This window comes from Electrophorus electricus, chromosome 10, assembly GCF_013358815.1.
Source record: "Electrophorus electricus isolate fEleEle1 chromosome 10, fEleEle1.pri, whole genome shotgun sequence".
NCBI lineage: Eukaryota > Metazoa > Chordata > Actinopteri > Gymnotiformes > Gymnotidae > Electrophorus > Electrophorus electricus.
This window is the reverse complement of record NC_049544.1, coordinates 7,201,395-7,225,871: the sequence shown is the minus strand read 5'-3', so window position 1 is coordinate 7,225,871 and position 24,477 is coordinate 7,201,395. Positions and strand designations below refer to the sequence as shown.

Sequence of the window (24,477 nt, the reverse complement as noted above, 5' to 3'; positions counted from 1 at the left end):
TAATACGCCGGAATCTTCCAACTTGCGTTCAAAATAAAAACTTACAGAAATTTTGGACTTTGATGTAGCTTCTGTTGGTCCGATGCCCTGTAGACCAGCACTAACCCCTTGCCCCAAACACTCGCTCAGTATATGTTATGGGCACATTTGCACAATAAGATGATTGAGCACATCTGATATTTTAAAGCTGTGTCTTGCTACTGTTTGCTCCTAGTATAATTGACGTCTTTTGATGTTTATATCCGGGTTTTTGCATAGAAAGGGGTATTATCATATATAAGGGGGCGCATATGTGTGTGCAGTGAATACTATTTTCCGTGTAAATGTAAATATTAAAAACCGTGGGCTAAAAAGAGTAACAAGCTCTTTACATTTGGAAAACGGCGAGCATGGGGTATCAAAACAACGCAAGCGTTCGTTCAGAAAACATGCAGTTCTGCAGGCTACAGTGGCATCTAGTGTCTACATGGTGTTCCATTTTTTTTGCTCTTTTGAGTAGCTTGCGTTAACGTGAATAGCCTATTATACGCCCTTTTAATACTCGTTAAACACAATTTAAATAATCTGATTCCAGGTTATAAGTTTTATATACTTAAAATATCTTAATTTTTTATTTAATGAATTGTAACAAATATTTATCCAGGCATTAAAAAAATTGCTCGAAATGAAGACGTAATGGCTATTTTAGATTGCTTTGAACAGAAGCGGCGTTGCATTATTGCATAGCACTAGGCTAGGCCAAGTTTCATGGAAATCAAACATTTTAACAAGTTGATCCCAATATCACAAAAGATCTACCTCCACACGTTTGGAATGAAATCTTTAAAATCACAATTAGTCTACAGTTTTGGGGTCAATTTTTTTGTATTTGGTACATTAATTTTGTTATGGTCCCATTGAGAATCAAAATGTGTTGTTCCCTTATGATCAAGAATCGACAATTCACCTCATCTATGCAGATAAAAGGCAAAACATTTGATACGTTTCGATGTAGTATGTAATATCGAATGAAGCCTTATTCAGCGTAAACACGTCACTATCTTTTTGCTACAGATTTCAAAGCAATGTATCGAAACAATGCTTCAGTTCCAAGAAGTTTCAAATCAGTAGTCACAAAAGGGATTAATACTGTACTGTGATTTACTGTCCTGTAATGATACTGTAATTTTATTGTAGGCCAGTTTTAGTGTAATCACAAGCTGCATGACTAAGATTTTACATAACATCAGCTACAACAGAAGCAGACAGACAGACGAAGGTCTTTATTTTATGGTGTATAATAAACTGATGTTAAGGGGCCCTACTAGTAAAAAAGGGTATATGAGATTAATTTGTCTGTCGTCTAAAATGACACAGAAAAACAGTCCAGCCGAGTGATATTACTCCAACAAACACAGTGCGTGCCACCGGGGGTACCAGAGAGAAATTCACTGCCTGCAAGGGAGAAAATGTAGAAGTTATGCAATATAGTATCTTAATGATGGATGGTATATGGATGAACATACCTGCATTGTAGACCAATACACTATCCCGGTCTGTCAGAGAGAGAACCAAAATCAGCAAGGATGAGGATAAATCATAGATGAAGGTTATGGTAAGGCCATGTCCATACAGCGTAAACTCACCTTGTAGGAAGTCCAAAATTTATTTTTCCAGTCTTCAAAGGGATCCTTTTGCCCTTCTAAGGTGCTCAAGCCTTTAGAAAATGCAAAGATATATATAATAAAAAAGCTTGAGTGTTTGTTTTTAATATATCTATATTAGTTGAGCAATTCCTTTAATCATACATCCCACAGAAGATGAGATCATTTTATTAACACATCAGTGTACAACATTTAACAAACATGAATTTATATTCTCTGAGCTTGTGGTTAAAATGTTGCATAAACTACCACCTCTAGCTAAGCTACCTAAAGAAAGCAAAGACTTTCTCACCGATATAGAAGGCACTTATTGTGACAGGAGCAGCAATTAGTTGATCCAGAAAAACCTTCATAGATATTCTCTTGGTCCTCCCTCCTGGAAACATCCTCTCTAGTGCACGCAGCCAGTGGTAGTTGAAGTTGGAATGGAAGCACAGGCCGATCAGTGCTACCCGAGCAGTCTGGCCCCAGTCAATGCAGAAGTGATGAGCTCTGATCACTGGTACTGAGATGACCTTTTCTTCAGGATCTTGCTGGCTGCATTCTGAGACTTTGAGGGGAGCGTTCTCTGAGTGCCCAGCCACTGTAATCCTATGTGTATTTAATGCCTCCTGTTCAGAAGCGTCCCAACTGAACTGAGCATGACTACCCTGTGCAGCTCCCAGCATGCTTTGCTGTATAAAGTCTGCTGTAGCAAACAGGGCTGTGTATCCCACAACATTGCTAATGTATGGATATGATCTAAATATGGCCCATGCACTATTCATTCTGTCCACTGGAAAGAAATATTACAAATGAAAAATGACTGTTGGAGTTATACCATAGTATTAACTTGAATCAGTACAATTGAATTAGTCACGTTTCTATGACTTTTAACCAACGGCAGCTTGTTTGTTTGGTTTTTTTTTAATGCAAAGGAACAAAAAGTGGTTACTCACCATACATCTGCTCTGTCCTAAACTGATTAACACAGATCACTGCCTTTTTTTAAAAAAGTTTTACTGATTGGATGCTTGCAGAGCTCAGTCCAAACCTAGACCAATGAAAACCAGCCACTTCAATGGGTCAAAGTTCTGTGGATATGAGTGATAGGTTTTTCAAGATAAGCCTTTATCAGGCAAAGTGAAAACGTGAGAATATATCACATGCTGAAGGAATGCTAGAGGAATGTACAGTAGGTACATAAGAGGGTTGGATGAAAGAAAACAACCAAATTATTACCAAATGCAAGGCATTTATTTTTTGGATATAGAGACCTAAAACACAGGGAATCTCCATCATAAACTGGGAAGAATTAGGCTTAGTACATTAGACAAAGAAAAAGTGCCTATTAGGAGATATTTGACTTGTTTTAGTGAAGTAAGGTAAACATTAAAAGGCTATGAAACCGAAAGATGCCACTCACCACCAGAGTTTTTGTCTTGCTTGTAGTCCAAATCAACAAACAATTAAAATACAACAACGTTACATGCACCAATATATAGCCTAGACACCGACAGTCCAGTGCAACACAAATACACATGGTCTTCTATGTCAAGCCATTTGTGAAGCACATGGAGTATGCCTGAGCTAAAAATAGGTCTCCACTCCTTGTCTTGCTGCTTACCAATAGGGCTGTACATAATGTGCAATGAAATAAGAGTTTATATTCTAGTTCAACTGTGAGTCTGTTTTAAAAAATTGCTTAATGTGTTGAAAGTAAAATTTGGTTCCATTAAACATTTTTAAGGCACAGTTCAATTTTTGAAAAATAGACTAATAAATTATTCCTTCCTTTGTGACAATTAAACAGTGTATTCACCAAATCAATGAATTAATTACATTTTCAGCCTACTCAACAGTTCAGAGATGGAGATCACCTACAGCAGTTCAGAGATGAAGATCAGCTTCAGTAGTTCAGAGATAATCACCCACAGCCAGTTCAGAGATGGAGATCACCTACAGTAGTTCAGATTATGGAGCTCACCTACAGCAGTTCAGAGATAGAGATCACCTACAGACAGTTCTGAGCTAGAGATCACCTACAGACAGTTCTGAGCTAGAGATCACCTACAGCTAGTTCAGAGATAGAGATCACCTACAGCCAGTTTAAAGATAGACATCACCTACAGCCAGTTCAGAGATAAAGATCAGCTTCAGTAGTTCAGAGATAATCACCCACAGCCAATTCAGAGATGGAGATCACCTACAGCCAGTTTAAAGATAGAGATCACCTACAGCCAATTCAGAGATAGAGATCACCTACAGCCAGTTTAAAGCTAGAGATCACCTACAGCCAGTTCAGATATGACAACTGTTGTACCTCTTGCCTTTTCACAACTGGGAAGGGGTCTATTATGTTGAATTCTTTCATGGATATGTAAAAATACCAATCCTCCAGTGCATCTGTGTTGAAATGTGGGAGCAATGTCACAATGTCAAATGTGAGTTGACTGTGGCAACAAGAAGAAATCTCAGACTGGAGAATGTGTTAATGAGGGCCAGAGATTAAACTGATCAATTAAAGCCTCGTTATGTTCTTAACTGGTGGGCTTCTGTTTGCTAACACTTAACAAGCAGCCTTTGGTCCTTTTGATAATGCATACAGAGCCCACATGAGCAAAAGCAGTTGACTCCCAGATAATTGCTCTCCTTTTCTTTTTTTGACCTGTCAGTGGGCACTTTGTATTCTTTTTATTGGATATGTCTTACTGCCCTTAATTTAAAAGGACAAAGAATAGCCTGCCTTGAAGGCTATTCTTCAGTAACCTCATTGAAATGGCTCCTCACACTCACTCCCCCACCTTCTCTCCCTGGCATTCACTCATTTTGTAAGGGTGTTCCTATATATGCTCATGTATGGAACAGCAACATTTCTGATTCCACCTGTTTTTCTCAGAACCAGCAGATGCTTGGACCAGGTGAGTGGGGTGACCACCTATTTTTACATAATGTTTAATGTCTGAATTCTTCATATTTTAATAAGGCAGAGGAGCGTTTAATGGCTTTTAATTGATTGGTTCCTAAGTGCTTTTTACAGAGATTAGTTGACGATTATTGTACTTATTTTTTGTGTTGTGTTGCACTGAAGGTGGCGAAGTTCACTAAACTATTTTAGTAGTTTTATCTGTTTAGATTTGAGTCCAATTCTCTTTTAATAATTTTAGTGTGGTTTAAATATTTATTTGTTATAGAAAAAAAATGTAAAGCTAAGATAAAGGAAATCTATTAAAGTACAAAATTTTGAAATGTTTACACCACTTGAATGTGTAAATGTGTTTACACCACTGTAAATTTAGCCTTTTAGATAATCCTTTGTTGCCTCTTAATTAAACCATAGTTTCAACAAACTGGGCTATATCTGTTTGTGGTAATCACATGGTAATGTAAATTTATGCTTTTGATCTCAATATTGGAAAAATTCCATCTTGGACATCCTTTTCTACCCTACTCTAAGGTATACGTTCATCTAGCACCATGTCCTTTGAACTAGAACGCAGCGTACCATGGGGTCGTGACCTCTTTACATTTGTGACATCAGCAGCTGGTCATATGATGCGTACGCTGCAAAGACCACGCAAAAATAAACCATCCAAACGGCAGGTTAACCACCGCAGATTTCTCCACAACATGATCCAGAGGTATAACAGTGAGAGAGAGAGAGAGAGAGAGAGAGAGAGAGAGAGAGAGAGAGAGAGAGAGAGAGAGAGAGAGTGTGTGAGTGTGTGTGTGTGTGAGTGTGAGAGAAAGAAAGAGAGAGTTAAAAAAAACTTTAATTGAATATTTTTCTCATTAGCATACATATGTTTCTTCAAAGGAAATTTGCAGAAATAGAGGCTGGTAATAATCATCAGCTGGCCTCAGCTCTTTGTTCATCAGACACAACACACAGCCAGCTAGGCACAAAATCATCTCCGAAAACTGAACATGCAAACACCATGAAAAATGGTAAGAAGATTTGCCATATAAATAAATTTAGAGTGGATTTGTCTAGTTTAGAGATCTGGTACTAGTTTTTAATCATTGGGATTGGTATTATAAATCATGAACACCGATTTGCCGCGTCTTCTCTGCAGCCACTGCTGACTCATCCAAAACTGGGACATCTGCAAAACAACAGAACGTGATCAATTCTACAAAGACTTCAGACAGTCTTGTGGATAACCCTAATGCAAATCGCTCAGAGAGCAAGTCTCCAAAAAATGGAAATAATAGTCTGAACAGTGAAAAAGACAATGTGATCGGGAACAAAGGAGAGGAGTTTAATTGTGAAAAGGAACTATTTCAATCTACACCTGTTGACCTGGACAACTTGTTACAAGTTAGTAACATCATTTTAGAAGACAGCATAGACACTTGGCTTGAAAATATTGAAAAAATACAACAAAATTCAAATGTACACATCCCTAAATCATTGGATGAGGAACAAGACAATCATCCTTTCGGGATGTCACTGCTAGATTACTCACCAGCCTTACCAGCAGTGTCTCCCTTGACTTTGGATTCACGTGAATTTGATGTACAACTGCAGACAGACATTGACCACATCTCCGAAATGCAATATATCACAGAGAGTCTACAGATAGATGGGATGGAAAATGCTGAACTACTAGAGTCCACAGAAGGATCTCTACAGAGCCACCACAATGATCAGAGGAACATTGCTTCAGCTTGGCACATGCAGAGTGAAGAGGACCAGAGCTGTTTTCAAAATAACTTTACATTCCTTAACACCTCACATGTAGGATGTGTTATGGATATCCAAACAGACTGTAGTGAAGAACTGGAAGATGGGCCACAATTTACCATGCTGCTGCAAAATTCCATTAAGGATTTGAATACAGAACAAGATTTAAGTAGTAATGTTGGCAATCCAGTAAACTGTGACTCTAGCTGCCATCAGAATAAGTCAGTATATATGGCAAGACAAACAGACATGGCCATAGATTCCTATCTAAAGAATCCTGCAATACATACAGCAAAGAATAAGGAGAGTCAATACACAGTCAGTGGTATCTGGAGTACAATGGAGGAAATCTCAAAAGGCTTGAAACAGGATAATTTCTCAAATCATATTCTTGATAACCAAGTTTTACATAGCACTGAGCATGCCCACACAAACAATGCCTTAAGTCAATACTGGGAACAACATCCCATTCACGAAATTCATGCGCTGGGCCATATACCCTTAAGCGGGCCCACAGATCCTTATTGTATGTTACTGGATGAAAATAGCAGTATTGACTCAGGAACCACTCTGAATCCAAACTCAATCTATACGAGTCCTCCAAACCTGCATTCCTCCTCTAAAGAACATTTCTATAGCTTTAGTATGCCACCCCAAGCCAAAAGCAGTTGTGAAGAAAACTCTTGTTTATATTCCAATGGTGAAGGTTGTCAGGGTATTCCCAGTTTTGAGGGTGTGGCTCAGTCATTTCCTGTTCCTGCACACAAACCACACCCTCATCCAGTCTCAACGCCACCTTTGAATGATGACTGGCTATTCAGCAACATAGTAGCAGAAGAGAACTTTAAAAGTATGATAAAATCTCCAGGACATACTTACTGTTAGGGGAGCTGTTCTCAGTTTAAAGCATAATTCTATTTTACAAAGTGTAGTTAGGACAATTTTACAGACTCTGATTCTAAGCAAGCATAGTACATAATTATATGAATTGGGTATTTTGAAACAAGAAAAATTAATTTACCCTTAAAAAAGAAAACTTGCTGGTACTGTAAAACTGAAGGACTGAACAAAATGAAGGAGAGAAGCAAACATGGCATGTGAGCATTTGCCAACTACATCACTGAACTTAGGCTTAATATTGTAAAAATGTGTTATAGAAATATATAATTGGTGTACAATAGGAGTAATATCATACATAGATAGTTGTATTATCATATAAACATCTAGATTAGTTATACAATGTAATCTAAATACTACTGTCTGATTTTGCTGATCTGCACTGTTTGAGGATGTAAATGTGAGTTTACATCATGCTTTTTTATTAAGCAAAGATGAATGAATGTTGCTCAAGTCAGTCTATTAAACTGAATTAAAACTCATTCACAAACATTTGGAAGTGGGCATTGATTTCAGTTGGTCAGTGTGTCATGGTCTTTAAAATGTAAATAAACCATGAATCAATTACAACTGTATTTATTTTAATGTATATGTGTCTTTGGTTATCACGTCCTTGTGTTTAATTATGTAGACTGAAGAATATTAAGTGGGTTTGTGGTCATTTCTGTGAAATGTTCCTGTATTTGTTCTGCATTAAGGTTCAACCTGGAAAATGTTTTAAATAAAAAATATGAATAAACTATTATGACTGAGGAAACATGAGGGCTATATTTCAGTATAAATAACCCATCTTTGATTAGATTCTTATTTGGTCACATTTCTGTTAATAATTAATATAGCCAAAACTGATCTTTGATCTGCTTGGACTGAATTAGAATGACCATCTTGGTGTTTATTTTGACAAAGGATTTTCATGGTCAATGTAAAACTAAGTTTTTAAAATGTACTAAGTATGCTTATATTTGTATACATGTTAAATGAACCACACATATTTCAAAACCATTGACATACAGTATATTAAAAGTCACCCCAGTAAGACTTTATCCATATAGCAAAATTAACAATCAAACAAAAAGCTGCACAGGGGCAAACAAACAAACAAACAAAGATGTTCTAGACACCATCAGTTTTGGTATCGATAGATACAAACAACTCAATCCATTCTTTCTATCCACCATAAACTGCTCTTCTCCACACACATTCATTACATTACAGCAAAACAGCAGCCTCCACTAAATCACCTTCTCTTTCCACACTAGTCTAGTCAGAATACAGCAGCAGTATGTAACAAATATTAAAATTAAATTGACAAAACATAAGCCACACAATTTAAGTAGGTTAAAGTTGTTTTTGTACTTAAACATTTCTGAATGAAATAAGGAAGAAATGTTTCAATGTTCTCTCCATATATCTAAGCTGTTTTTGAGGACTAGGAGTGTCAGGAGGTCGTATTACTAACCAGGAAGGTACACTTCTAACTGGAATGGGCTAAAATGATAAGCCTGGCTCTTTCCCGTTTGTTCAGAACATAATTTCAGAATAAGGTAAAAAAAAGAATATCTCTTTTACAAAATAAACAAGAAGATGGGGTTTTAGCACATGACCAATTCATATGAACCTTTTATCATATGCATACCTTAATTTGAGTACATTTTGAGGATAAAGTTTTAAGAGACAAAATATTCAATGCTATTTTTGGAACATCCCCTCAGTAACAAATTAATATAATTGCCAGTTTGGATTCTGAATAATACATAGTCAGGCTTAGTTCACCAGGCTTCAGAGCAGCATGGGAGCTAAGCAACTTTGTTATTGCACAAAATAATTCTTGAAGTGAAAGCAACTAGGAAAGCCTTAGGAGTCCTTCTGTCCTACAGCATAGGACAGGATAGGCTGAATAATGAATAAAAGGTGCAAAATGTTGGTGGCTTGTTTGGTCCTAATTCTATGCTTGTAGTGAGAAACCATTACACAGGGACATTTTAGTACATTTAAACAACTACAGTGGGTATATATAGTCAGTAGTAACAGTGACATAACATTTTTATTCTGATTTGGGGAAACTGTCCTATAGAAGAAATAAAAAGGATCCAAAGGCAACCTGTAACATGAAAGAGCAGCTTTTATCTGAGGTGAACGTAACAGACACTAAGAGAAAGGCCTTACCTTAGCCCAAAAACAGGACCTATTCCATCAAAGCGCATAAATGAGCATTTAAATCTCATAAAGGAACATTAGAGATTCATAATGTAACATCATAGGAGTTTTCTGTGTGGCTCTTCTGTGTGGTTGGTTGTAATTTATTTGACAATAAACCACACAGTAAATGAATAAAACAACCCTTCATTTGGATCTGTTAGCCAGGGAACTTTTTTTCCTGACAGGAAGTGCTGTGACATATAAAACTAGTACAGAGAGGGGAAACTTTAAGCCTCATTTTAACCATTCAGGAGCTACTACAGATCTGATCAATTTGAACCTTTACTATCATATCCTTTATGCAGAGAAAGACCAGGGATTGAAGTGAACTCTGAAGAGAACTGAGGTCTTGGATGTTCAGGGGGCAGATGTGGATGTAGACCAGTGCTACAAACCTGCACTACAACACAACTACTGTGGAACTGCCTTTGTTCATATGCTTTGTTTCATCCATACGCCAGTGATTTGGTAAAACATAAAAGCTTCATTCTATAATTTTCATACATAATAAAACAAACAAACAAAAACAAAAACAAACAAAAATATTGTGCATGTATTTGGATAAATACAAATATATTTTAACAATGATGTGCTTGCAGCAATGATACTGCTTAATGACACAAAGGAAGTATTTCTTCTATTCTTTTGATGTGTAGTGAGACTGAGAAATCTCAGACACACAACCCACAGCGTGTCAGCCTGACCCCTTGCAAGGCTGTGCATCATCTCACACATTTCAGTAGCATAATAATTCTCATCACGACTCCGAATTCTCACTGCGTCTTAAAAAGATTGCACATACAAGTAACTGTACATACAGTTTTATCATGATGCTCAAGATCTCAGTAAGCTTGACCTATCTAAGCTTACGTTAATCAGCAAAGTATAGGCAACTCCATGACATTTGTTCTGCAGACAGACAACAATCACAACATAAATCATTTAGATAATAAGTATTTTAGATCGATAGCATTATGCTTGATGAACAAGTTTGCTGAAATGGGTAATGATATGTTAAAAAATATGGAAATACTAACTTTCTAACTAATCACAGTCTACTTATCAAATTTACTTAAGAATTGTTTTTTTGTTTTGTTTTATTTTTACCATTTCAAAAACGGTTTTAAGAATAGCACAATCTTGTCAATATCTCAGTTTAACACTCATTCTCACAGCGCCCAAACAGTATAGTGGGCAAATGAACTAGATCTTCCAAAACCCTGATATTTTTAATTTTAAATGGTAAACTGACAGTACATTTACATGGGTCTTTAGATGTACTAACATTCTAAATACACATCAATTCACAAAAACCTGTCTATACTATGAATTTCCCATTTTTAAAAAGGAGACTTATCAGAGGTTTTTAAGGCTTAAATGTTCACGCCATGTATTTAAGCCCAAAGAGAAGCTGCAGTATGTTGTGGGCAAGTATGCTGTCACTATGTAATAATGGTATCCATGATATTGTCCTTTGTGATAATGGTATCAGTGAGGTTATACTAAGTGATTATGGTACCAGTGAGGTTGTACTATGTGATAGTGGTACCAGTGAGGTTGTACTATGAGATAATGGTATCGGTGAGGTTGTACTAGGTGATAATGGTAGTGAGACTGTATTATGTGATAATGGTATCAATGAGGATATACTGTTATAATGGCACCAGTGAGGCTGTACTATGTGATAATGATATCATGGAAACATGGAATGGGTAGTATCAATTTGTTTGATTACCATTTATACCATTAATACCATTTGGGAAACTTCTCAAGATTAATCATTTTTATAACCCAACCTAGCAAAACATTTTTTGGGGGGGTGGAGGACCATAATGGATATGTTAGTGGATATACTAACATATATTTCTAATGCAATCTGATCCAGTTTAAAAGACTACTTATTATATACATGAGTTTTTTCATTAGCTTATGATTCATCCTGTTCATGTTTACATTTTTTGGGGGTATTTCTTTTTTTTTTCTTTTCTTACTTTTATCTATTTATTTATTTTGCCCTAATCGTTTATTATTCCTCTATTAATGCCAACAATGGAAAAACTAGCATGGCTGGCTCATATTAATTCATGTTTGTAGATATTTCACAGTAGATAATTTTTTCTCTCTCACTTTCTTGTTGCTAAGATGTTTGACATAGAAGTGTAAAATCGTCTGTACTAAATTGTTTGATAAAAAAGTTTGACAGTTTTTCCATTAATTTGAAGTTGCTGTCCCTAAATATTCAAATATTCTCAAAAAGTTTTACTACCTTGAAACTTTCAATCTGCATGTCAAAAATTCCATTTTGCCAAAAGTGAGAGAGAGAAAGGCTTTTGAGAGTAACACTGATTGGCAGTTAAATCATTCATGCAAGCACAGCCAATGAAAGCCTTATCATGAATTTACAATTGAATATCTCACAAGACTTTTCTACCGTATCGCCATCAAAAACATGCAGATTGCCCTTAAACACATGGCTTATGGTTGATTGAAAGAGCGCTTAGGGTTGAGGCAGCCATCTTAACTTTGCCATATTTATGCCTGATATACATTGCACTGATATGTGGAATTTCTGATATACATAAATGCTATTTCCCTTGGAACATGTCTTTTCCACCTATGGAAATCAACATGTCAGTATAAGACATTTAACACTTAAAAGTACTATCTGTGTATCAGCATTATCTCCAAATTTAAAAGTACTACTTGGATATCAGCTATATTTCCACCATGAAATCTCATGTGCATCTAGTTATTTCAGTCTTGGCTGAGGAGGTATAGTCTTTGCTGTGTGGATTTTCTGACAGCCATGTTATTTAACTGATTAGGCAGGCTGTCTATCCAACCCCTGGCCGGCTCTTCGCTCGCCCTGCTCACGGCTCACTCGGCATCCGTCAGGCTGTATGGGGGAGGCGGCCCCAGAGCGTTGCTCTCTGAGGGCACTGGAGTCCCTGGTAAGCCGCTGGAGGGTGTAGGGGAGCTGGGCGGCTCCTCTGAATCAGAGTTCTCCTGAGAGAGGTCATCCACCAGGGCTCTCCGACCCCCACGTACGGACAGCGGGAGAGGAGCACGCCTGAGAGAGAGAGACAGAGGGCGAGAGAGAGAAAGTTGGAGCGCGTGAGAGAGAGAGAGAGTGGCAATGAGACAGACAAAAATAAAAGAGAAAAAAAGAGAAACAGAGAGGTTAGAGTCTGAAAAACAGTGTGATATGAATGAGAGACTGAAAGATAGGATGTGTTAGATGAGGATATGCACTGGTAATATACGTGAAATACTGTGCGGAAAAGAGAAACGCAGACAAGACCAGGAAGCAATAGTGTCATGATCTTTAACCCACAAAGGACAAATGAGGATATCTTAGCGAGGGTTACATGAGGTGTGCAAAAAAAGTTCCCAGTTGAAAACAAACTCATGTACAAGAAACACAGACACACGCAGTAAAGACATCCTTGTTGGCTTTGGTTCGCTCTGTACCAGCGAGTGAAATGGACAAACACGTTCAAACGCAGGAACACACACGCAACTATATTAAATGATGGTGAATTAACCGCGCACACACAAACAAGCAAGCAAGTGTATCAAAGTGAAAACTAGCATCTGTTTCCAGCTGCGTTACACCCGATTCCAGTGCATGCTTCCCCAGGTCATCCTGGCTGCCTGCAGACAGGGCTCTACCTGAGCTGTGAACGCAGGGCGTTGAGCTCGCGCGTCATGCTCTGCATGCTGTCGCCCATCTCCTCCAGCTCACGTTGCAGCTTCCTGCGCTGGGCGTTGGTGCGCGAGTTCTCCTCCTCCACCTCCTCCAGCTGACGCTTCAGCTGACGAACGCGCCCCATCGACTTGTCCAGCTGTGGGCAGACAAATCAAAACATTGTTGAATGTAGAGTATAAGGAAGTTCTACTATTGCTACACTACCAGCTCCAGACTCTGGGTTGAGAAAGACTTTAGAATATTTCAGAAACTATACTATATTTACCATATTTACTATATATTTAAAATATGTACCATATACGGGTCTCACTAGTCCTCTAGGCCTAATGTGGCATCATAAATATGATAATTTATACTTGGTATTAAATGTATTATGATCCCATTTGACTGTCCTTCTAGTGAGCTCAGAAGAGCACCCACATAGTAGAAGCCCTTTGTACAGTTCTTGCCTGTCTGGTCTGTGTATAACTTGGTAGAAGAATTGAAGTGGACATAGGGACAGAGGGGACGTACCTGCTCTCTGTACTGGTCTGCGTGTCTCCTTTCATCCTCCACCTGCATCACCACCTCCTTCAGCTTCTTCTCCGTTTTCCGCACCAGCTTGTTGGCGAGGGAGCGCTCCCTGCGAGAGCGGGGGGCAAGGCGATGGGACCAGAGGCAGAAGCAGCCCTCTGCCCCCTTCTCTAAAGCGCCCAGCAAAGGTTAGCAAAGGTGCACTGTCCTAAGATCCCTGACAACGCAGATGACGACATGCATCGGGAGGCCTAGTGATGCGGGAGCTGGGTTATGAAGCGTAGACCGGCCCAGGCCTGAACTCTTTCAGCCCCACTGGGACTTCACCTAGACACAGCTGACTGCGAGGAAGATTGAGGAAGAGCTCTGTGGATGGCGGTGGGTTTCACTGTGTGCTTCGATGTTACTGAGTGCAACCAAGGCTTCAGTATAAATGAACAAAGCTTTACAAACTAGTTGAAATATCGAGCAGCTAACATAAAGGCTGTGAAGGGAAATGATGAAAGATGTGTTTAGATGTTGGCAGGAACATCTAAAAATACTCATCCCAAACCTTCTTTCTAATATGCATTTAAAATACTGAGCAACCATAGCTGCATAGATAGAATCAACAAATGGATCATGACAAGGTGCTCAGTGTGCACTGGTTTTGTGTAACAAAAAAAGGTCTGATGGCTTTATCCAACTGACTCTCATGCGAAACTGCCCCCCAACCCCCACCCTGATTACGCACTGCCTCTCCTGCTCCAGCTGCTCCTCCATGGAGTCAATCTTGGCCTCCAGGGCGGCAACGCTGAGTCTGTGCTTGCCCCTCACAGCTCCTTCCAGCTCAGTCAGCCTGGTCTTCAGCTCCTTGTTCTGCCTCTCGAGGCTCTCTCGCGTTCCCTCGCTCTTCTGCACCAGAGTCCGCTCACCGGCCAGCTGCACTGTCAGTGTCTCCACCTGACAGAGAGCAAGCCAGAGAGAGCCAGAGCCGGAGAGAGACAGAGCCGGAGAGAGACAGAGCCGGAGAGAGAAAGAGCAGGCAAGAGACAGAGCCAGATTTGCACCAGATACAGATACTCCAAAATGTTATGTAGATACTCCAAAATGATATTACACTCTACAGTGCATCAAATCTTTAAGTGGCAAGATTTTCAGTTTGGATTTGGACATAAATTAAAAGCTAACTACTATTATCTGCAACTTGGAGCAATTACAAAAAAAACAACAACTGTAAAAGTATATTAAGGATATAGGAGAAAAGAGTGTAGTTTTTGTATGGGGAGAGGGGGTTGGACCTGTAGTGTGGTCTTCCGCTGCCTCTCAGCCAAAAGCTCAGCATTGCCCTGCTCCTCTTCCAGCTCCTCCTCCAGCTGATTGATCCTGGTCTCCAGACGCCTCTTCTCTTCACACAGAGCCGTCCTGCAAGGCAGAGAGGCGTTATCCATACATACACTTACACACACACACACAAACACACACACACACACACATACACACATATACACAAACATACACACACACTTACACACTTACTTTTACAAATATACCTACTTTGCAGTGTTGGCATTGAGAATCTCCTCCGCCATCTCATCCCTTCCCTGCTGAGCCTGCCTCCGTGACCTATCTGACACTGCCAGCTCCTGAGAGACAGAGAGGCAGTCATTATGCCACGTAGCCATGACTGGCTGCACAGGCTTAATGAAGTGGTTTTTATATTCATTCATGTCACTTATGTATGTCCATATTTATGTAAACACACACACAATGCACACAGAAACACATACCCGCCTCCCCCCCCCCACCCAAAATAAAACAAAAAATGTGCACACAAACACACTTACACACATGGGATGGGATGGGATGGGATGTGTAACAGACCTCAGTCAGTTGCAGGAGCTCTGCCTCCAGGGTCTGCAGGCGCTTCTCGCTGTCTTTTGATTGGGCAATGATTTCATCTCGAGCTATCTTGGTCTCATCCAGCTCCCGCAATACCTCCTTCATCTGAGCCTGCACACAACCAGGAGAAAACTTCTGTATCACACTGCATATACAGCTACACTAAAGTTTCAGACAGAACATAAATGTGTTATGGGCCAGCCCAAATACAGAAGGTCTAGTGTTATTTGGAACATCTTATATATAACAGAAATAGTGCTTCTGGCCATTTTAAAATTTTTTGTCCAGGTGAATTTTGACAGAACTTGTCTATTTGATGCTATCTGAGATTCATTTCTCCTGGGGCTAAGTGAAAAGTTTGAGCCCTATATTACTCATACAGGATTTTTCATTACCTGAAGCCGTTTGATTTGCCGGAGCGCTTCCTCTCTGCCACGAGTGGCTGCCTCCACCTGAGATGCTGCCTCCTGGAGCTCCGCCTCCATCTGCTTCTTGACGGACAGTGCTTGAGCTCTCTGAGTTTTCTCCTCTTCTAAGAGAGCTTCTAGTTCACGCACCTATAAAGAAAAAAGGAGAGACCAAGAGAGAAAAGGAGGAAGAGTAAAAGGAGGAAGAGTTGCGGATACAACTGGACTTTGGGTAAAATTTTCTTTAGCTAAAGTTTTAATTCTAGCCACAGAATTTTGTAATCCCTTGCGGAGATTATGTACAAGTTTGTCCACATTGACTTGTTGAGGTACAGCAAGTGGAGCTGGATTAGTTACAATGCAGGAGTACCACAGCACATAGTCTCCCAGTCCATGGTAAAGCGGCTGACCTGTTTGTTGAGAGACCTCCTCTTCTCTTCTCCTTTCTCCTCCTTGGTGCTAATCTCCCGTTCAAACTGAGCACGAAGGGCCTGCAGTGTGACCTCCAGGCGCAAGCGGGAGTTCTCTGCCTCAGACAGCTCCTCCTCCAGATCCTGCGTCTGCTCCCGAAGAGACTGGGCCTCCACCTCCAGAGCCCGCCGGGAGCGCTCTAGCTCATGCACCTCGGAAAGAGAGAGGGGAGAGACATGGCTCATTTACATGTTCATGGCATTTTCAAGTTTAGCAGCTGTCAGATTTTGTCCAGCAAGTTACTGATTTAAACAGACGTTTAAACTAACAACAGCCAGTGGTAATCATCAGCCACTTGAATCATCAGTTAAAAGTTAACTAAAGGTTTCTGTTGTGATGTTTTCCACTGTGTGGTAGTAGTTATCGGCTCACTGGGAGTGGTTATGGCCTCAGTGGGAGGGATTATGGGCTCACTGGGAGTGGTTATGGCCTCAATGGGAGGGATTATGGGCACACTGGGAGTGGTTATGGCCTCAGTGGGAGGGATTATGCGCTCACTGGGAGTGGTTATGGACTCAGTGGGAGAGACTATGGGCTCAGTGGGAGGAGAACAAGAGCTACTCATGCATGCCCTACATTCTTGCCCACGTCGTCCTGGGCATTGACAAGCTGCTCCATGTCCAGGCGAAGCTGTTTATTGGTTCTCTCCAGCTCGTCACGCTGCTCTGATGCCTCCTGCAGTGCTCGGGACAGAGCCAGGAACCGGGTCTCTTTCTCGCGGCTCTCAGCCTCTGCCCGGTCTCGCTCCTCAGCCAGCCGGGCACTCACCGCCTTCTCCTCAGCCAGACACTGCAAGGGTCACAGGGCAAAGGTCAGAGAAGCAGCAATGCAGATTCTAAAATTTTAGTCAGTGACTGATGCAGTGATATCAGAATCTTTATCTATGCAGTCCCCTTTTAGGTCATCCATCCATCTATCCATTTCAGCTCTCCCTCCCTAACCTGATCAAACTTCTTTTGCCTCTTCTCCAGAGCGGTGCAGTTCTGCCTCTCTCTCTGCAGGGCGACTGTCATGTCCTCTATCTCCTCCCTTAGACGCTCCTTCTGTCTCTCCACCCGTTCCTTTTCCTCCTCCTTGGTTCGCTCTCTCTGCGTGGCACTCTCTAGCTCCCTCTGCAGTTTCCTCCTGCTCTCCTCTCCTGCTTCCACTGCTGCACTCACCTCTTCCGACTGCCTCTTCAGCTCGGCAAGCTGAGTGCAGGAAAGAAGACAGAACCAGTGTCAGGTAGCACAAAAAAGGTGACGAGTCATGCAATAAATGCAGCAAAAAAACCCAATATGACAAGAAGTGAAATATTTGGCTCTGTGACAGGCGAGGAAGATAAAGGGAACGTGTGAGGAGGGTGTGGACCTGCTGGGTGTAAGTTTGGATTTGCCGTGTGAGCTCTCTGCTTTTTTGCTCTTCCTCCTCCACTCTCTCCACGAGAGCCGCCTTCTCCTCCTCTAGAGCCCGCACACGTGAGCCCAGTGCCAGCTTCTGACGGGTCTCATCCTGCAGTAGCTCCTGTAGCGCACACACACACATTCAGCACAGGCCTGTTGCAATCACGGTGCAATTTCAACAATGACAAATGTGTAGATTACAGAGTGACACACCCATGTATCATTACCTGAGCATCATGTAGCTGGCTCTCCAGGCTGCTGACCTCTTTACTCAAACGAAGAGATTTGGAGTCTGATGAAGCCAGAGAGCTGGACAGAGATTCGATCTCCATCTAAAAGAAAGTTAAAGACGAGACAGCCTTGAAGTCCACGCCACATGACCTACCAGCCCCCTGCTTGAGGGACATCAGTCACAGCCTCAAAGGGTTTGAGTGATAATGGTGAATCGATTCAAATGTAGATAGATCCATCTGCATGGAGTAAACATCTCCCCAGTGGGCCAGTAACTAGTTTAACACAGCCACATTGACACTTTCTGCTGAGCTATAATCCTTGTTGTACTCCTATAGTTGAGAGCATGGTGCTAGTAACACCAGGGTCAGGGGTTTGACCCATACTGTCATACAGATAAATATGTGAGTTGATCTGGATAAGAATGTCTGCTAATTGCTGTAAATGTTGTAGGACTTAAGGCATGTGGTGGTGAGACTGGACTCAGGAAGATTTGAATGCATCTCAGCTCTTTCTTTGTGTGTCTCCATCACTGCTCTGCTCCAGCCTTCGTGCTCTACCTGGAGTTTGTGGAGCCGGTCCTCTCTCTCCTCGCGCTCCCGGTCGGCCTGGGCAAGCCGGGCGTTGAGCTCCTGGAGCTGCCCCTCGGCACGCTTCCTGCCCCTCTCGCTCTCCATCTTCCCCCCCTGCAGGGTCTTCAACTCAGCAGTCAGGCTCACACGCTCCTCCTCCAGCATGGCCTTGGCCTTCTCCAGGGACTGCCGAGACTGATGGGACAGCAGACACACACACACACACACACACACACACACACACACACACACACACACACACACACACACACACACACACACACATATATATATATATATATATATATATATATATATACACACACACATCCACCACACCAAATGCATTCATGCATGCACACATACACATTGTCACACACATACACTGCACAGAAACACACAGGACTAAAACCTTTAAACCCACACCTTATGCCCTTCAGTAGCACTCTGAAAACACAGGATCACACCCACACCCACACCCACACACACACACACACACACACACACAGACAAACACACAGACTCACTCTCTTGGTGTTGTCCAGCTGCTCCTGGAGCGAGTCAATGGCAGCGCAGTGCTTGACTCGGAGCTCTGAGAGCTGGGCCTCATGACGCCGGGTTTCCTCCTCAACCTGCCTCTGGAGTTCCCCCAGTTCAGCCTCCCGCCGAGATCTACATATGCACACACACACACACACACACACACACACACACACACACACGCACACACACACACACACAGGCCCATTATGTTTGGTTTCTGATCAAATATTTCTGCTGATTCTTTAAAATTAGTTTTTGTATGCTTTCCTTATAGCTATTGTACTAATTTTGTACTCATTTTTTGCATCACAAATATCACATCTTGCAAACAAACCAGTTTAACAAACCATTCAAAAGTTATAAAAGGAATTTACTTGACATTAAAAATGATATGATCTTACAAAAATACATAATACAGCTATCTCTTACATTCAGCATATACACACACAGACACACACAAGCAGACAGACAAAGACCCATACCAACACACACAAACCTGAGCTCTTGCTGGGCGGCTGTGGTGTCCAGCGTGTCCTCCAGCTCGGTCTTGAGAGCCTCAAGCTCCTCACCCAGGTCCCTCCTCTGTTTCTCTGCCCTTTCTCTCATCCCTCGCTCATTGTCCACCTCTTCCTTCAGCTCGGATACTTGAGACATAGCCTCCCTCAGAGCCCGCTGTGCTTCAGCTCGCCGAGCACCCTCCTCCTCCAGCCTGACACACACACACATACCCCCCCCCCCCCCCCCCCCCAACACACACACACAAAGAATACCAACACTAATGAAATGTAAACTTATTTTAATAATTCGGGAGATGAAGCCAGCTGAATTTGTTTGAGCCAGTGTGTGTGTGTGTGTGTGTGTGTGTGTGTGTGTGTGTGTGTGTGTGTGTGTGTGTACCGTGTTTGTAGTGTGGTGATCTCTTTCTCTCTGGTGGCCAGGCTGCCGCGGAGCTCTGTGGAGATCAGGCCCAGCTCAGAGAGCTGCTCCTGGGCGTCGGCTGCCTCTGCCTCCATGCGCCTCCTCCATTTCTCCTGCTCCAAACGGCCCTGCTCCTCCCGCTTCAGACGCTCTGGGGGGGGGGGGGGGGGGGGGTGTTAGGCGTGTATTAGGAGGAGGCAAATTAAACACCTTGCAGAACATTCCACCAAAGATCTGCACCATGCAAACACTTCACTGATGATGAAGCAGCTTAAGTTGTCTTAATAAGTTGTTCATTAAGATTAAGAAACTGTGGCTGTTACCTTCTAGGTCAGCAATAACAGCTTCCTGTTTGTTTTTAAGCTTGTTGAGACTCTTCACTTTCTCCTCTTCCTCCGTCAGCTGGTCCGTCACCTCATTCAGCCTCTCTTCCAACTGCTTCTTTTCCTGAGATGGGGGAGGGGGGTGGAGGGAAGCCAACATAACCTGACCATCCAGTGCAGGGGATTAAAGCTCGGGTCTGATCTGGCTGCACTTTTTGGGTGCGCCTGTGTTAACCACAAGAACGCGGATGACACTGTAAGATCAGAGATAAACTATATGGCTGTGGAAATGATGTTATGAAAAAAGACTTCAAGTGCTATCAAGTGTCAGTGCTAAAGAGAAGTGGATTTGAAGGTGACTGTAGTTCTGTTTGAAGATTTGAGACCTTGCTCAGTCTGTCTCTCTGCTCTCCTGTAGTGAGGGTCTCTGTCTCCAGACTCTTCACTTTAGTTTCCAAGGTGACCTTCTCCAGGAGGAGCCTCTGTCTTGCTCCCTCCTCCTCCTCCAACTGTTCTTCTAAATCCTGTGACAGAGAGAGAGAGAGATGGAGAGAGATAAAGAGAGAGGGAGAGAGACAGAGAAGGGAAGAGCGAGAAAGGTAGAATGAGGGAGATGGAAAGAGAAGGAGAACAAGAGGGAAAACGAAAAAGAGGGAGAGAAAAGACAAAATTATTATTATTATTATATTTTTATTTCCATTAATTAGATTAATTCAGCAGTTAGTACACTTATTGAAAATGCTAAACTATATTTTCCAAAACTTTTCCGATTTATAAAGCTCACACAGTCATGCCAATAAAGCCATCATGAATCGACGTGAGGGAAAGGGAAAGAGAGAGAATTACTTTGTGGACAAAACAAGCTCCACATTGACAGTACACAGTAATCCCCTCACCTGTATATGCTGCTGCATTCGCTTCTTCTCATTGGTTAGCTGCACACCTCTCTCTTCCTCTTCCTCCAATCGGCCTTCAAGCTCCCCCAGCACATCTTCGAGCTCCTGCTTACGGCTGGCCAACCGGGCTCTCATCTCCTCTGCCTCAGCGAATAACTCCGCCTCTGCTTGTAGCTGGTCTGTAAGCACCGCCTTCTCTTCCAACAGCTAACAGGTGGGAGATGGGATTGGCCACAACAAAAAAAAGCAGAGAAAATCAGAGTTAGCACTTTATTAACTATGCTTGCAGTTTAAAGCCATCTCAGGATCACTGTGTAAGTTGTTGTACAAAGAACGAAAGAAAGAAAGCGAGAGAACTGAAAGAGAGTTCGGAACTGGTGTACCTGTTGGTGTTTTCTTTCTAATTCATTATAGTCATGTTCCACTTTACTCAGGCTGTCTTTGGCTTTCTGCAGCTCTGCCTCCCGAGCCTGTATTTCCTCATCTTGACGGGTCACTTGCAGCAGTGGCTTCACCTGGGTATGGGGATCAAAGGCTGAAGGGCCAACTAACTGATCCTTAATACTGAAGGAAAGGAATACCTAGACCTGATTAATATTTGAAAAGACATTAAATATTAAAACCTGTTTTAATTCCTTTTGACTCTGTAATAAAATACAAATGCACGTGTGATCCATTTCAGAATGAGGCTACACCCATGTACGTGGCACCTTGGTGAAGAGTCTCCACCACTGCCAGTTGCGCAGCTTCAGGTAGGCGGCGCAGTTCCTTTGCATCACACGCAGGGCACTCAGCTGCTGCTGTTTCTTCAAAAATGCCCTGACAGGAAAACGTATCATTAAACACACACACAAATGCACACATGCATGAATACACACACACACACACACACACACACACACACACGCACACACATATACACTTACCTCCTAGCAAGGTATCCACGGGCAGCGCTTTGGAAGCGGATGATAGTGTCAGTGATCTTGAGGTCTCTCTCCTCCTCCAGGTGGGCCAGCACGCCAGCTCGGAAAAACACCTTACTCTGCCCCACCCTGAACAGATTCTGGTCCAGCTCCAGTGCACTGATCTGAGCACAGTTACACTTTTCATTCCAAATGGAGAGCACGTAGATAATAACATTCACTTTACTGTGTTTAAAAGCCAGCAGTTGCATAATCATGTAAATTACAGAAAAAAAAATGTACAAAATCTCAAAACTGTGGGAGAAATAAACTTCTCCTGTCTAATTTTTTAATATGACTTGACTACAGACAGAGCACCATACATTCTAATGCCTACACAATCAACTGCACTACAACACTCAAACCAAATCTGTGAACAGCTGTATTACCAACAGCCCATACACAGTGCAGATATTTGTCAGGGTGGATGTTGTGCTAGTGCTTGCAAATGCTCGAAACTCACCATGAGCTCACAGGCCTGCTTGCCATCCATGAAGGTGCGGGGTATGGCGTTTGGAGTCAGAATCTCGTACCTGCCAGGCAGCAGCAGGAAGAGACAGTGGGAAACTCAAGGACAAAGATGTGAGAAAGAATCTCCTGCCAGAGTAGTATGTATGACGAGTGAGGAACATCTAGAACGCTCTCACTCCACTCCCAACTTGGTCTGGAGATGTGCTCTAGCCCTCACGCTGGTTATGAAGTACATGAAGAGAGAGTGAATAGGTAGGGTAGTATGTGCCCAGAGGAGATTCCAGGTGGTTATGAAGGCTCAGTCACTGCTTACACAAACAAACAATAAAAGACACTCTCATACGGACACACACAGACAAAGGCTCATAGGCACACATGCTCACCTTTGTCTGAACTCTTGGAAGGGGATGCGATTGGGGAAGCCTTGTCTGCAGATTCTTATTCCCTCTAGGACTCCATTACACCTCAGCTGATCCAAGACCAAATGAGGGCTCAATTTCCCTGCCTGAAAGAGTTGGAGAGCGACAAAGACTGTTGGAGGGGGGAGGTGGAGTTGAGGCACTAACCACAATAGCCAATCTAAAAGATGTACAAAATCAAAAACTAAAATAAATGATTATATAAAAAGGGAAAATTGCTATGTTTTTTTCATTGCAAGGGCTCAATTAAGCACATGAAATTGGTACAATAGACCATGCTTGCATAATAGATAGAGTTGACGAGAATTCTGATGGCTTTGATTCTTTGTGTTGTGTTTTTCTCACTTTCATTCTTAGAGTGATGTGTGTTAAGTGTCTTTCTCACTCGTTTCTCGTGGTTAGGAATGATGCAGCGCAGGAAGTTGGGATTTGTGTTTCGCAGGGTGGCCATCAGTTTGGTCAGTGACTCCTTGTACAGCTGTCCAACTGTCCGGAACATTCCTTTCTTCGTCTTCAGCCCTGCTGCTCCAAATGTAACTGGACCACTCCCCTCGGACAGCCCCCCAGACGCCACTTGGTCCAATCCCACAATCCTCTCCACTGAGCAACACAAACAACAAATAGATATTTAATAAAGTAACAAATCAAAAGCCATTATTTAAAACCTTACTCCCTAACTAATAAAACAAAAATGATAGCAGGTGATCTGTGATTGTGAAATCTATCCTGCTCTCAAATGTTTGCAAAGTTGACTCATCGCAGTGACAGCGTAAGTAACCTTCTGGGCCTTCTGACTTTTTAGATTCATTTATTTGCAAAGGAAACAGTGAAGTCTCTAATGTAGGGCAGTTTCTGTCTCTGGACACAGTTAGCCCCACATGTGGGCCGACCTGGATACTCTTTGAAGCACCATGCAATTTCTATGAACAGCCACATCGTACATCTTTAATGAACTTTTAAACTTGTAAACTTTTAATTTTAAACTTTTAAACTTATAAACTTTTTATGAACTTTTTTAAACTTGTAAAATGCATTTTTTTTGTTAGAACTCAGAGAAGGTCTTTTTTTTGGTTAACTGAAATAATTGTTAAAATATAAATATGTTTATTGAAGCATACATTTAGCTCAATTCCATATATTAGTAATATCCACAACATTGCACCACCTGGTAAAGCAGGGAAAACAAAGAAACTCATGTGAAGGCCATAGAAAACACAAACAGGAAAAGCAAATTACTCTACACCAACTGAGTACTACAACTACTGTAGCACACACACACCACAGCAACAAATTGGTGCATTAAAGGGCTAAGGTGATTAAAGAAGATAAATGAAAGCTAAGAGAAAAATGAACAACACAGCCACACATGGAGGT

General features: G+C 41.7%; 2 protein-coding genes across 3 annotated transcripts in view; both read right to left on the bottom strand.

The window, feature by feature from the left end:
- Positions 1 to 1,141: 1,141 nt before the first annotated feature.
- Positions 1,142 to 3,134, bottom strand: si:ch211-120k19.1 (uncharacterized protein LOC563199 homolog). Of its 2 annotated transcripts, none has more exons than XM_027006664.2 (6): positions 3,049 to 3,134; positions 2,582 to 2,716; positions 1,936 to 2,418; positions 1,626 to 1,696; positions 1,506 to 1,535; positions 1,142 to 1,434 (listed from the first exon to the last, which is right to left on the bottom strand). In XM_027006664.2, the coding sequence occupies exons 2-6, from the start codon at positions 2,586 to 2,588 to the stop codon at positions 1,327 to 1,329; spliced, it is 699 nt and encodes a 232-aa protein (XP_026862465.2). In that variant the 5' UTR covers positions 2,589 to 2,716; positions 3,049 to 3,134; the 3' UTR covers positions 1,142 to 1,326. The 2 variants fall into 2 exon arrangements, with proteins under 2 accessions (XP_026862465.2, XP_026862466.2); XM_027006665.2 differs by having other exon boundaries at positions 1,370 to 1,430.
- Positions 3,135 to 8,073: 4,939 nt separating this feature from the next.
- myh14 (myosin, heavy chain 14, non-muscle) overlaps positions 8,074 to 24,477 on the bottom strand; it is a 28,879-nt gene continuing 12,475 nt past the window's right edge. Inside the window, 26 exon segments of the mRNA XM_035530992.1 lie at positions 8,074 to 12,475; positions 13,078 to 13,250; positions 13,628 to 13,736; positions 14,361 to 14,569; positions 14,908 to 15,031; positions 15,164 to 15,252; positions 15,491 to 15,619; positions 15,904 to 16,065; positions 16,326 to 16,538; positions 16,963 to 17,175; positions 17,328 to 17,576; positions 17,737 to 17,889; positions 17,996 to 18,100; positions 18,560 to 18,766; positions 19,099 to 19,243; positions 19,611 to 19,823; positions 20,012 to 20,183; positions 20,356 to 20,479; positions 20,742 to 20,879; positions 21,252 to 21,458; positions 21,635 to 21,766; positions 21,962 to 22,070; positions 22,178 to 22,338; positions 22,677 to 22,746; positions 23,068 to 23,189; positions 23,489 to 23,703. Coding sequence (XP_035386885.1) covers positions 12,283 to 12,475; positions 13,078 to 13,250; positions 13,628 to 13,736; positions 14,361 to 14,569; positions 14,908 to 15,031; positions 15,164 to 15,252; positions 15,491 to 15,619; positions 15,904 to 16,065; positions 16,326 to 16,538; positions 16,963 to 17,175; positions 17,328 to 17,576; positions 17,737 to 17,889; positions 17,996 to 18,100; positions 18,560 to 18,766; positions 19,099 to 19,243; positions 19,611 to 19,823; positions 20,012 to 20,183; positions 20,356 to 20,479; positions 20,742 to 20,879; positions 21,252 to 21,458; positions 21,635 to 21,766; positions 21,962 to 22,070; positions 22,178 to 22,338; positions 22,677 to 22,746; positions 23,068 to 23,189; positions 23,489 to 23,703 — 4,136 coding nt within the window. The 3' untranslated portion in view covers positions 8,074 to 12,282.

Bases quoted from the DNA above. Each gene is read 5' to 3' on its own strand.
- si:ch211-120k19.1 (XM_027006664.2), bottom strand. The intron at 1,536-1,625 runs GTGAGTTTACGC...TCTCTCTGACAG, and splicing joins AATTTTGGACTTCCTACAAG to ACCGGGATAGTGTATTGGTC. The intron at 1,435-1,505 runs GTATGTTCATCC...TCTCCCTTGCAG, and splicing joins TGTATTGGTCTACAATGCAG to GCAGTGAATTTCTCTCTGGT.